The 12824-nt window shown below is 44.6% G+C and overlaps 1 protein-coding gene across 4 annotated transcripts in view; it reads left to right on the plus strand.

Moving 5' to 3' along the window:
* The window catches only part of ZZEF1 (zinc finger ZZ-type and EF-hand domain containing 1), a 142441-nt gene that overhangs the window by 93032 nt on the left and 36585 nt on the right, over positions 1 to 12824 (plus strand). For all 4 annotated transcript variants that reach the window (XM_033185045.1, XM_033185047.1, XM_033185048.1 and 1 more), the window contains exons 36-39: positions 1141 to 1403; positions 2316 to 2467; positions 7462 to 7612; positions 9236 to 9375. In XM_033185045.1, the coding sequence (XP_033040936.1) occupies positions 1141 to 1403; positions 2316 to 2467; positions 7462 to 7612; positions 9236 to 9375 (706 nt within the window). The remainder of the gene's footprint in view (positions 1 to 1140; positions 1404 to 2315; positions 2468 to 7461; positions 7613 to 9235; positions 9376 to 12824) is intronic.

A 12824-nucleotide genomic window follows, 5' to 3' on the forward strand; every position in this document is an offset into this window, starting at 1 on the left:
TTCACCATGTTAGCCAAGATGGTCTCGATCTCCTGACCTTGTGATCCACCCACCTCGGCCTCCCAAAGTGCTGGGATTACAGGCGTGAGCCACCGTGCCCAGCTTAACTTCTTTCTTTTTATAGAAAAACTTTTTAATTAAAAATTTAAACATAACCAAAAGTAAAGAGACTAACACAGTGAACCTTCATGTACCCATTACCCAGATTCAACAGTTAGGAAGATTTTGTAATGTGTGCTTAGTTTATTCCTTTTTTTTTTTTTTTCTATGTTAGAGTATTTTAAAGCCAATTCCAGGACCGAGCATGGTGGCTTATGCCTGTAATCCCAGCACTTTGAGAGGCTGAGGCGGGCACATCACTTGAGGTCAGGAGTTTGAGATCAGCCTGCCCAACATGGAGAAACCCCGTTTTTACTAAAAATACAAAAATTAGCTGGGTGTGGTGGCGGACACCTGTAATCCCAGCTACTTGGGAGGCTGAGACATGAGAATCACTTGAACCTGGGAGGCAGAGGTTGCAGTGAGCTGAGATTGCACCACTGCACTCCAGCCTGGGCGACAGAGCGAGACTCCATCATTCATAAATAAATAAATAAATAAATAAAGCGAGCAAATAAATAAATAAATAAATAAAGCGAGCAAATGCAGAGGTTGCAGTGAGCTGAGATTGCACCACTGCACTCCAGCCTGGGCGACAGAGCGAGACTCCATCATAAATAAATAAATAAATAAAGCGAGCAAATAAATAAATAAATAAATAAATAAAGCGAGCAAATTCCAGGCCTTAAATTATTTCCTTCCTACGTACTTTATACCCTCTTTTAAAAATTATGGGTTTTTTTCACATTACCAAAATGCTATTACCACACCTTCCAAAATCACAATAAACAATTCTTCCTTAGCCCAATTTCCACAGACAATCTCTGGGGATCGTGAAACCCTGAAAGGTATGTCCTGTGTTTGTTTCTTCATTTTTCTGGGGAGAGGGCCCACACCTTTCTTTACATTTTCAGTAACCGCATCCTAGAGGTGACTAATGCCCAGTTGCGACCACATGCTCCCCTGAGGCCCTGTGCTCCTGTTTGGAGCCTCATAAGCTTTTGGAGGCTTGTAAGATTTAAATGTGTCTTGCCTTTGCAGCCATTTGCCTACCCACAGCATCACAGCCCACCCAATGGTAACCATTCGGATCAGTGACCGGCAGAGGCTCATCCAGCCATATATCCATAACTACTCCTGGCTGCTCTTTGCTGCCCTGGCTCTCTATAGCGCCCACCTGACCAGTGCAGAGGATGTGGATGGGGAGAAGCTGGACCCCCAGACCCGCAGCAGTGCCACCACCTTGCGGAGCCAGTGCATGCAGCTCGTCGGGGACTGTCTGATGAAGGCTCACCAGGGAAAAGGTGACTTCCCCATGCCCAGAAACCAAAACCAGCCCTCAGTTGCTGGTGAAAAAAAGCCTTGGCAGATGTAAAATACTAAGCTTAGTTTACAGGTGACAAAATCCAGTTTTCCACTAAAGGTGCTTACCCTGGTTTGGAACTTAATTTTAAGTTCCCCGATGGATTTTAGAGAAATGTTGGCATTGAAGTAACATTTGTTTTCTCTGAAACTAATACTAATTAATACCTCAAATTAATTTTAAATAATAATTAAAACTGTTTGTATCTGTGGATGCAATCTAATATTTGAATCGATCAAACTTTACTGAAAGAATCCATACTTTGTAACATGGAGTGTGAGTCTGCTGCCACACAACTGTATTCTAGGTAAGAGCCGTTTATGAGTAAAATAGTTCAGCAATATATCGACATGAATCTGACTTGACTAAGGAGTGGTGGGAAGAAAACAAGTTGAAAATTAAACCTTGGAGACATCTAAGTTCCTTCAGATAATGGCATCCCCATTTGAGTCAACATTAGGGAACCAGACCTGTGTTAGAAAGCAGATGGGTCATGCCAGCACCTTAGAGCAATTCCCTTACCCATTTGCCAGTGGGAATTCAGCAGTCTGGTTGTGTGGGGCGACTATAAAAGTATAATGTTGGTAATTTTCTAAATAGACAATCCTGTTATATGTTTTTTCTTCTGTTAATAAAGTGCAGGTATCCCTTTCTATTCCGCCTCTCACTATCTGAGATGAGGAGCTGAGTAGATTTAGGTAGCAAGGGATGTTCATGTTGAGTACTCTAGGATTTGGTTTGTGCAGAACTCATTTATCTATTTCTATATAATGGCAAAGTAACTTACGGCACTTGCTGAAAATAACTCTCGTTATAAAACTTCTAACCATTCTCTTACTTGCTTCCCATATAGGTCTTAAAGCTCTAGCTCTGCTTGGTATATTGCCAGATGGTGACTCTACCCCAGAAGATCAGGCCGTACCAGTCACTGCGCCCACCCAAGCATCAGAGGAGCAGCTAGAGAAGAAAACCTTGCAGAATGCTGAGCTGTCAGAAGCAGACAATGTAAATGACGATTCTCTACTACACAGAATTACACGTTGAACTCTAGAGAGAGCCATGCACTCAGTGTAGCATAGCAGAGAGGTTAAGAGCACAGACTCCTAACCCAGACTGCTGGATTCAGATGCCTGCTCCAGCAAACCTTGGGCGTGTTATTACAATCTCTCCAGTGTTTGTTTTCTTTTCTTTTCCTTTTTTTTTTTTTTTTTTTTTGAGACAGGGTCTCACTCTGTCTCCCAGGCTGGAGTACAGTGGTATGATCTCAGCTCACTGCAGCCTTGACCTCCCCAGGCTGAAGCGGTCCTCCCACCTCATCCTTCTGAGTACCTGGGGCCACAGGCATATGTCACCATGCCTGGCTAATTTTTGTGTTTTTTGTAGAGTCAGGGTTTGGCCATGTTGCCCAGGGTGGTCTTGAACTCCTGGGCTCAAGTGATCTGCCGTCCACATTTTTTCCGAAGTGATGGGATTACCCTGTCTCTAGTAAAAATACAGCAACAACAACAAAATTAGCTGGGCTGGTGTCATGTGCCTGTAGTCCCAGCTACTCAGGAGGCAGGGATTCGCTTGAACCCAGGAGGCGGAGGTTGCAATGAGCCGAGGTGGCGCCACTACACTGCAGCCTGGGCAACAGAACAAGACTCCGTCTCAAAAAAAAAAGAAGAAGAAGAAAGAAATTCATTCCTAGCCCATGGTATATACTGTGTCTGTGTAGCTATATCTATATTCAGTCAACAATTAGGTGTTACTGAATGCTTACTGTTTACCAGGTAGACCCAGTAATTTACACATAGTTGCATAAACAGAAAAGCCTTTCTGGATCCAGGTATAACCTGTGATAACCTAAACATGTTTTATGGAAGAGCACCCCGTTGTTTCTATGATGCTGCCTCCAGAGCTTGAGTTTCTGCTGAAAAGGCCCTTGACTGCCACAGGGGTCACTGATGTTGCTGTCCTCTGTCTGTCAGGTTGCTAGTTCAAGGATTCCCCTGTCTGGTGGTTGTAGCTCACCAGTATCCTGTTGTCATGGGGAGGCATACAAAAGCAAAACAGGCCAGCAGAAACGTGAACATTTTTATTATTTCCATTCAGTCAGAGAGTCAGTAGGAGACAGGCCACATAATCATCAAGCCTGTCTCTCAACCGTCCACATTTTTTCCATGAAACCCCTTCTGTAGGTGGCACTTGAACTACCCATGGAGTATGATGGGAACAAAGAGAACGTTTTTAGGAGAAACGGGATGAATCAGTAGTCCTCACCTTTGAGCCTGGGCATATTTGCATCTTCTCATGAGCTCTCAGCATCTTACAACTAACCTGCCACCCATAAGCACTGTGCTTCCCCATTTATACTTTTATTTATATCAGAATGGACTCACGGGGTTTTTTATGTTTTCTTTTATTCAATGGATGAAAATCTGTTACTTTTCTTGTTTTTTTTTTTTTTTTTTTTGAGGCAGGGTCTCACTGTGTTGCCCAGGCAGTGGTGTGATGGTATGATGTTGACTCACTGCAGCCTCTGCCTCCTGGGCGCCAATGATCCTCCCACCTCAGCCTCCTGAGTAGCTGGGATTACAGGTGCCCGCCACCATGCCCAGCTAATTTTTTACATTTTTAGTAGAGACGGGGTTTCACCATGTTAGCCAGGATGGTCTCGATCTCCTGACCTTATGATCTGCCCGCCTCAGCCTCCCAAAGTGCTGGGATTACAGGCGTGAGCCACCGTGCCCGGCCACTTTTCTTGTTTGTTTTTTTTGGTTGTTGTTTTTGTTTTTTTTCTAAGGCAGGGTGTCACTCTGTTGCCCAGGCTGGAGTGCAGTGGTGTGATCTCGGCTCACTGCAACCTCCACCTCCTGGATTCCCAACGATCCTCCCGCCTCAGCCTCTCAAGTAACTGGGACTGCAGGTGCCCGCCATCACGCCAGCTAATTTTTGTAGTTTTTGTAGGGATGGGGTTTTGCCACATTACCCGACTGGTCTCCAACTCCTGGACTCAAGCAATCCGTCTGCCTCAGCCTCCCAAAGTGCTAGGATTACAGGCCTGAGCCACTGTGGCCAACCCATTATTTATTTCGATGCTCAAATTGTCCCATGTTTGGGCAGTGGAAACTACCCCTCCCTGGATTTTGTGTTCTTTTGATATGTTGCCATTATTTTTTGCACACTTCCTTAATTTTTAATAGAGAAAGATGTTTCAGGCTCGTTTTAGGCCTTCCCTGCCTCGGGATTGAAATGGGAGTTTTTCCAAAGAGGTCCCAGGGCATTGTTTTTGTTCTTGAACCATTCCCACCTTTTGGGTCCCCTTCCCACCAGCAGCCAGGTGCAGCCAGGATATCCTGCCTCTGGCTCAGCATTTTAGTCTTCTAGTAAGGCCACAAGCAGTTTCCAGCACTGTCCCCACAACTGAACCTTAGTGTTGCCACTACAGTGGCCGTAAGGACCATATCCCATTGGGGCTTCTAGGACAGATCACTGTTTTTCAATTCTCACTTGCTTCTAAGCAGCCCCAGGGCCCTGGTAAGGGTATGTACCCTTTCTCCCTCCAGTGACTAGAGATACTTCTTGTTTTGAACAACTGAGAAACCAACCTTAGCCAGAGGCATTATCCAAAAGATTCTGTCTACAGTGTCCTGTGATAACAGGAAAAAAGATAAGTCATTTGCCAGAACTTCGGAATTATATTGTCTTCACAAGTGACACATGGTACAGGGAGTATGGTATCAGGTCTTTTCAGAGGGTACATTTAACAAAGCAAGTAGCTCTCCCAGTTTCATTCCTCTCTTTAGGACAGTCTTATAGTCATATTTTCCTCAGCAAGAGGTTGAAGGTAGGATGGATGTTGAGGTTACATATGCAGAGAGGGGAGGATGAGTTAGGTACCCCTGGGAGACAGCATGCCTCCTCCTGAATGTTTGATGTTGCATAACACTCTACCTGTGGCCCCAAAGAGTGAAAGTCACGTTTGGCCTTCTCCGACATGAAGCTGGGGTGCCTCCACCATGCACCGAAGACTCCTCATGTAGCCACAGTTCCACACATAAGCCTGTGTAACGATAGGGAAAGGCACCCTGAGGGTCCCGAGAGTGCAGCCAATCACTGGGGGATGCTGAGTGACTGCTCAGGAAATGCAGCTGACGACTGTCACCTGGCCCATCCGGGCAGCTCACCGCTAGACTCCTGATTCCAGAAAAGTTTCCCACCTCCATGGAGGGCCCGTTTAACAAGTCTCATTGCCAAAATGGGATTCTCAAAAGGGCACCAAAGGTGTGTTTATTCTGTTTTTTAAAATAAAGAGGCTGGGCACGGTGGCTCATGCCTGTAATCCCAGCCCTTTGGGAGGCCGAGTCAGGGGGATCACAAGGTCAGGAGATCGAGACCATCCTGGCTAACATGGTGAAACCTCGTCTCTACTAAAAATACAAAAAATTAGCTGGGTGTGGTGGCGGCGCCTGTAGTCCCAGCTACTCGGGAGGCTGAGGCAGGAGAATGGCGTGAACCCAGGAGGCAGGGCTTCCAGTGACCCGAGATGGCGCCAGTATACTCCAGCATGGGTGACAGAGCGAGTCTCCATCTCAAAAAAAATGAAAAAGAGCTAGGAAAGAATGCTAGAACCTGGTAGAGAGGGTATGAGTAGTTAGGTTTAGGAGTAGCATCCGGTTTTGTTTGATGGAGTGACAAGTATGGTTGGCTTTCTGTACACCTTCCATGTTAATTAACAAAGGCAAATTCTATATAAAACTACGAGAGGAAATATACACAACCCACAGCTCTGTCCCATAGCCCACAGAACGCCAGTTTCTACAGCAGTAAAATAGCTTCATCTACGGCAGTGAAAACAATGTCATATTTCTAGGCTATAGAATTGATGTAGTCTTATCTTCATCATATTAAGGATAATGTTAGATATCAAGAATTTTGTAGTTCTCTAAATAAAGATTTGTTTGGTTTTCATACTGAAGAAAACGAAGTACATTAACGATAGTCACCAGAGTGTACTAGAAGGGAAGTCACAGCTTTTTATACTTACAGAGTCAAAAGAAAAAGAATTTCACAGCTTTGTCTTTTTCCTCAGGAAACAACTTTCCGCACTTAGTTTCTGAAAGTGAAATCGAATGTATGAGAGGTTTTTCATAGAGCTGTTTCTTACAGGACTGCAGGCTCTGACAGAGGGACATTTGGAAGATGGGAGATGCAATGCAATGGTTACTATCTTATTTTTTTTGAGACAGAGTCTTGCTCTGTCACCCAGGCTGCAGTGCAGTCGTCGCAATCTCGGCTCATTACAACCTCCTCCTCCTGGGTTGAAGCGATTCTCCTGCCTTAGCCTCCCGAGTAGCTGGGACTACAGGCGCGTGCCACCACGCCCAGCTAATTTTTGTATTTTTAGTAGAGATGGGGTTTCACCATGTTGGCCAGGCTGGTCTTGAACTCCTGACTTAAAGGGATCTGCCTGCCTTGGCCTCCCAAAGTGCTGGAATTACAGGCATAAGCCATCACGCCTGGCCCAATGGTTACTGTCTTAATTAGAATATAGGTTTATCGTAAGAAATGAGTGTCACAGGCCAGGCGTGGTAGCTCACGCCTGTAATCCCAGCACTTTAAGAGGACAAAATGGGCAGATAATGAGGTCAAGAGATTGAAACCATCCTGGCCAACATGGTGAAACCCCGTCTCTACTAAAAGTACAAAAATTAGCTGGGCGTGGTGGCACATGCCTGTAGTCCCAGCTACTCGGGAGGCTAAGGCGGGAGGATCGCCTGAACCTGGAAGGTGGAGGTTGCAGTGAGCCAAGATTGCGCCACCGCACTCTAGTCTGGTGATAGAGCAAGACTCTTAACTCAAAAAAACACACGAGAAAAGAAATGAGTGGCATTTTCTAATGGCATTCAAAAGTTTTTTAGTCTGTGAAGACTGGCTAATCATGAAAAAGTTATCATAATCATGGAGCAAACTCTGTTACAAGAAACCTTAATTCCTTTACACTTTTGTTTTTTTAGGGAAAGAGAGCTGTTCATGAGGAAGTCAGACCCGTAGATTTCAAGCAGAGAGATAAGGCAGATAAAGGTGTATCATTAACAAAGGATCCTTCATGCCAGACCCAGATTTCAGATTCACCTGCAGATGCTAGCACACCTAAAGGACTTCCAGGTAACGACTCTTTGACCATTATCGTGATCTCTTTCATCTTAAAATGCACATATACCCATCCCTGAGCTGTTTGTGGCACACAGCTTGACATTGGCTAGACGCCAGAGGTGCGTGGTTTCTCAGTTCTGTTCAGGTGGTGCTGAAGACACTTCGAACATCATCTTTCTTCACTTTGACTGCTTTCCTACCTTATTTATTTCCTGTATTTACTAAGTGCCTTCTATATGCCAAGCACTGTGCTAGACCTTGGGGATGAAACAGGGACCGAATCAGACAGACAGACACGTGGTTCCTGCCCTCATGGAGCTCACATTCTAGGAGGGCTTAAGACAAAGGTGCAAGTAACTAATTCGAGGCGGAATGAGGTGCAAGTGGGTGTTAACAGTGATTGGTGTCTCTCTGGGGCAGACTGTATCCTCATAAAGCTTGACAGGGGGAGAGATCTAGGGGACCTTGAATGTGCTAGGATCTGCGTTGGGGATGGGCATTCAGAGAAGAAAGGACAACATGAGCAAAGGCCCCAAAGTGAAGAAGCCCCTCTCGGCAGGTGTGTGGGCGTGGTGTGGAACACTAGAGGATGATAAAGGAGAGACACTGCCAGAGGATAGCAGCAGCAAGGCCAGAGCTGGCTTAGGAGGATTGAGGAGCATGCTGTGGGCTCAGGAGACTGGAGGGGAGTCCCAGCCTCCTCCTTATGGTGGCCCAGGAGTGCAGGATCTTCCCCACCTTCCTGCTCTGTGATGGTGGGATGAGCACCTGGCATTCTGCCCTCTCTGTCTGATGCTCATCTATGCAGTGTGTATAATTCTGAGTTCCAGAAAACACTCTGACACTCCACCTCAGTCCACATCACCAAAATTCACCGGAGTCTAAGTCCCCTGAGGATCAGCATCCTGTTCCATAGGCAGTTTATTCATTCGTCAAGTATTAAGTACCTGCCATGCTCCAGAAACATCTCTAGGTGCTTGAGATGCATCACTGAAAGAAACAAAAATCTGAAGGAAGGCAGGCAGTAAACAATAAATATAAATTATTTGGAATGTGAAAAGATGAACTGTGAGCACAGCAGAGCAGGCTCAGGGAAATGGGGAGGGCGAGGTTGAGAGAGCTGGGGAAGGACAGGCTTTCTTTTAAACAGGGCTCAGGCCTCCTGGAGAAGGAAACAGCTGAGTGTAGACATGCCCAACCATAGGCTTTTAAAATCCCAGCTTTAGGCCGGGCGCGGTGGCTCACGCCTGTAATCCCAGCACTTTGCGAGGCTGAGGCGGGTGGATCACTTGAGGTCAAGAGTTCAAGACCAGCCTGGCCAACATGGTGAAACCCTGTCTCTACTAGAAATACAAAAATTAGCTGGGCAAGGTGGCACACGCCTGTAATCCCAGCTACTCGGGAGGCTGAGGTAGGAGAATGGCTTGAACCCGGGAGGTGGAGGTTGCAGTGAGCCGAGATCAAACCATTGCACTCCAGCCTGGGTGATAGCGAGACTCCCTCTCAAATTTAAAAAATAAATGAATAAAATTCCAGCTTTGTTCTGTAGCAGCGTAGGGGACAGTGCAGTGGTTTACTTGCCTCTTCATGCATTAGAGACCCAGGCAAATTATGAAAGTTTGTTTTACTGCTTAGATGCTGAAGATTCCGAAGCGTCATCTCAGAAGCCCAGAGAGGAAAAAGCAGTTACTCCAAGCCCTGAGCAAGTGTTTGCTGAGTGTTCCCAGAAGAGGATTTTGGGATTACTAGCAGCCATGTTACCTCCCTTAAAGTCGGTAAGGGCAATTTATTTTTGAAAGAGGGGGCGATGGTATGCACAGAAAAAAGTTTTGGAAAGCCATATACTGAAACAAATCATGACAATCATCTCTGTATCCTTAAGGGTAGGATTAGAAGTTATAATTATTTTCTTCTGACCCTTTTTATATTTTGTAAATATATGTGTGTGTGTATAAAACAATATATTTATATAATGCTTATAATGACTTTTTCTACCTTTTTATTTTGAAAAGTTTTAAGCTCACAGAAAACTTCAAAGAATAATGAATGAAGATCTTCACCTAGATTCACCAGTTGTTAATATTTTGCTTTATCTCTGTTTATATTTTTTCCTGAACTTTTGAAAATGAGTTGAAGCCATCATTGACACTTCATCCTCAATACTTCTCTCCTTAAAGTACATTCTCCTATATAACCACCGTGTCACGATTATGCTGAAAATTTTTAACGTTGATAGAATAGTTTTATACATATGGCCTAAATACAGATATTCCCAATTATCCCCAAAATGTGCTTTATAGGTTGTTTTTTTTTTTATTTTTTAAATCAAGATCCACTTAAAAATTCCGTTGTATTTAGATGTCATGCTGACTTTGTCTTTAATCTGCTTCCCTTGCCTGTTTTTAAACTTTCAAAACATTGACATCTTAAAGACTCTGGACGGTTTAGATATGCCTTCATTATTCTTTTTCATAATTTTCTAGATTGTTCCTGTGAACTTCAGTGTCATTTTTATCATATTAAAGAAAAGATCCTGTTAGCTTTTTCACTGAGCTGATAGTGAATTTATTTATTAATTTAGGAATAGCTGGCAATCTTTACAGTGGTCTCCCGCTTTTTCTAGTAAACAGAGAGGAGTCAGACAAAGCTAGCAGGCTGCTGAAACAGGATTTTGCAAGCTGGCAGGGCTTTGGGGAAGGGAAGGTGCCCACAGGACCCAAGGTTTGGTCCTCAGAGTTTTGAGTCCAAGGACTTTTGTTCTAGCAGTTTGCCTGGAGATGCTCAGACTCAGAGGAGTCAACTTTTACATGGGAGTTGAGGCTGGTTTGTAAGTCAGTCACAATTCACAGGGGTATGTGTCTGGCAGAAAATCAGTATGTGTTCCCTCTTGGTGTGGAAACCCCTCCAGAAGACCACACTGTGGCTCAGAAGGTTGTATGGTGCATGTGGAACTAGAATGAGGAGAACAGGATATTTTGAAGACGTGTTTCTAGTCACCTGGATGAATTAGCCACACCTGTGTAGGTAGCTGGTAATTCACCTCTGAAATCAGCACCCTCAGGCTTGGACAGCGCAGTCGCTCTCCTGGTCTTTGCCTTCCCTCCCCAACCTTTGGAGGGTGAGCAGGCGCGTCAGCCCAAGCCTTTCTTCTCTCCTAATAGCCATGACTGATTTCTGCTAACTGTAGCTGCCTCTGTGTCGGTTAGAGCTGCACCTTTTCCGTAGCTCACTGGGCAGCACGCTGAGCAGCCATCTCGGGGGGGCCCTTCTGCAATCGGCTCTTAGCCTTTTTATGTTGATTTGACCAATTTCACTCTAAGAGTGAACTTTTCCTGACTGGGTCTCATCTTTTTTTTTTTTTTTTTCTTTGAGACGGAGTCTCGCTCTGTCGCCCAGGCTGAGGTGCAGTGGCGTGATCTCAGCTCACTGCAAACTCCGCCTCCCAGGTTCACGCCATTCTCCTGCCTCAGCCTCCCGAGTAGGTGGGACTACAGGCGCCCGCCACCGTGCCCGGCTGATTTTTTGTATTCTTAGTAGAGACGGGGTTTCACCGTGTTAGCCAGGGTGGTCTCTATCTCCTGACCTCGTGATCCACCCACCTCGGTCTCCCAAAGTGCTGGGATTATGGGCGTGAGCCACTGCACCCGGCCGGCAGCCAGCTTACTTGTATTGGGATTACCTGGTTAACTACTCTATGCCAGCCAACTGTCCCCATCCCAGCCCTCCTCCAATGCACATATTTCCCTGCCCCTTCCTAAGTTATTTTCTCCTCCTTTTTGTAATCATTCATGAAGTCTGTATCGTATTTCTTATAGAAACATGCTTATAGTTATCTTTTTACCCACTTTTTTCAGCCTGTATTTCTCTCTTATTTAACAGTGTAACCTTTTTACCTTCTCTTCCAAACAAAATGAGACCCTTTATTCCTTGACAAGTTGAGATGCTTTTCTATTTCCCTCATCATATCCCAAGTATGCAAATTATCTATAATTTTAGCTCTGGATCATTTGGTTAGTTGGCTGCTTTGGAGTTTTGTGTTGTATCTTTTGAATTTTGCCTCTCTCAAACTACTTTTAGAATTTTAGACCATATGGTAATTAAGTATTGATAGTTACAGTGTTGGCTGCACATTATTTATTAGTTACTATTTCTTCCTTCTGAATTATTTACTCCAATTCATTTTTTGTTGTGCTAAAATACTTCCTCAAATACTTTTTGAGGAAAGGCTACATGTAAAGATGGGAAGACAGTCTGGGTGTGGAATTACAGGGACACAGTCTTTTTCCTCCAGACCCCTGCAACATTGCTGCATAGTCTTCCACCATCTAGAACGACCGATGAGAAGTCCAATATTAACATGATATCAACTGATTTTTTTGCCTAAATATTTTCTTTTTTTTACCCTTGGAATTCAGACATTTCATTAGACCGTGTTAAAATAAACCTTTCTCTATGAGAAAGGTTTTGTAAAATAATTTTTAAAAAGACGTTCTCAGCCGGGTGCGGTGGCTCACGCCTGTAATCCTAGCACTTTGGGAGGCCAAGGCAGACAGATCATGAGGTCAGGAGATGGAGACCATCCTCGCTAACATGGTAAAACTCCATCTCTACTAAAAATACAAAAAAATTAGCTGGGTGCGGTGGCGGCACCTGTAGTCCCAGCTACTCGGGAGGCTGAGGCAGGAGAATGGTGTGAACCCAGGAGGCGGAGCTTGCAGAGAGCCAAGATCGCTCCACTGCACTCCAGCCTGGGCGACAGAGAGAGACTCCATCTCAAAAAAAAAAAAAAAAAAAAAAAAAATGTTGTCTTTCTATGTTCCTTCCCAGCATCATTTGCTTTTCTGATTTAAAAAAAAAAAAAACAAAAAACTCCATTTTTACTTCAGCTAAGGAAATGCCTTTCTGCCATTGTTTGGCTTTGCTTCTGTATCTGCCCCGTTTGCATCTCCTGGATGCAGGGTGAACCTTTTTTTTTTTTTTTTTTTGAGAGAGAGTCTCACTCTGTCCTCAAGGGTGGAGTTCAGTGGTATGATCTCAGCTCACTGCAACCTACACCTCCTGGTTTCAAGTGATTCTTGTGCCTCAGCCCCCCAAGTAGCTGGGATTACAGGTGCATGCCACCACACCCAGTTGATTTTTGTGTTTTTTTTTTTTTTTTTTTTTTTAGTAGAGGTAGGGTTTCAGTATGTTGGCCAGGCTGGTCTAGAACTGCCAAGCTCAAGCG

Source organism: Trachypithecus francoisi, unplaced genomic scaffold, assembly GCF_009764315.1.
Source record: "Trachypithecus francoisi isolate TF-2019V2 unplaced genomic scaffold, Tfra_2.0 Lachesis_group20, whole genome shotgun sequence".
Taxonomy (NCBI): Eukaryota; Metazoa; Chordata; class Mammalia; order Primates; family Cercopithecidae; genus Trachypithecus; species Trachypithecus francoisi.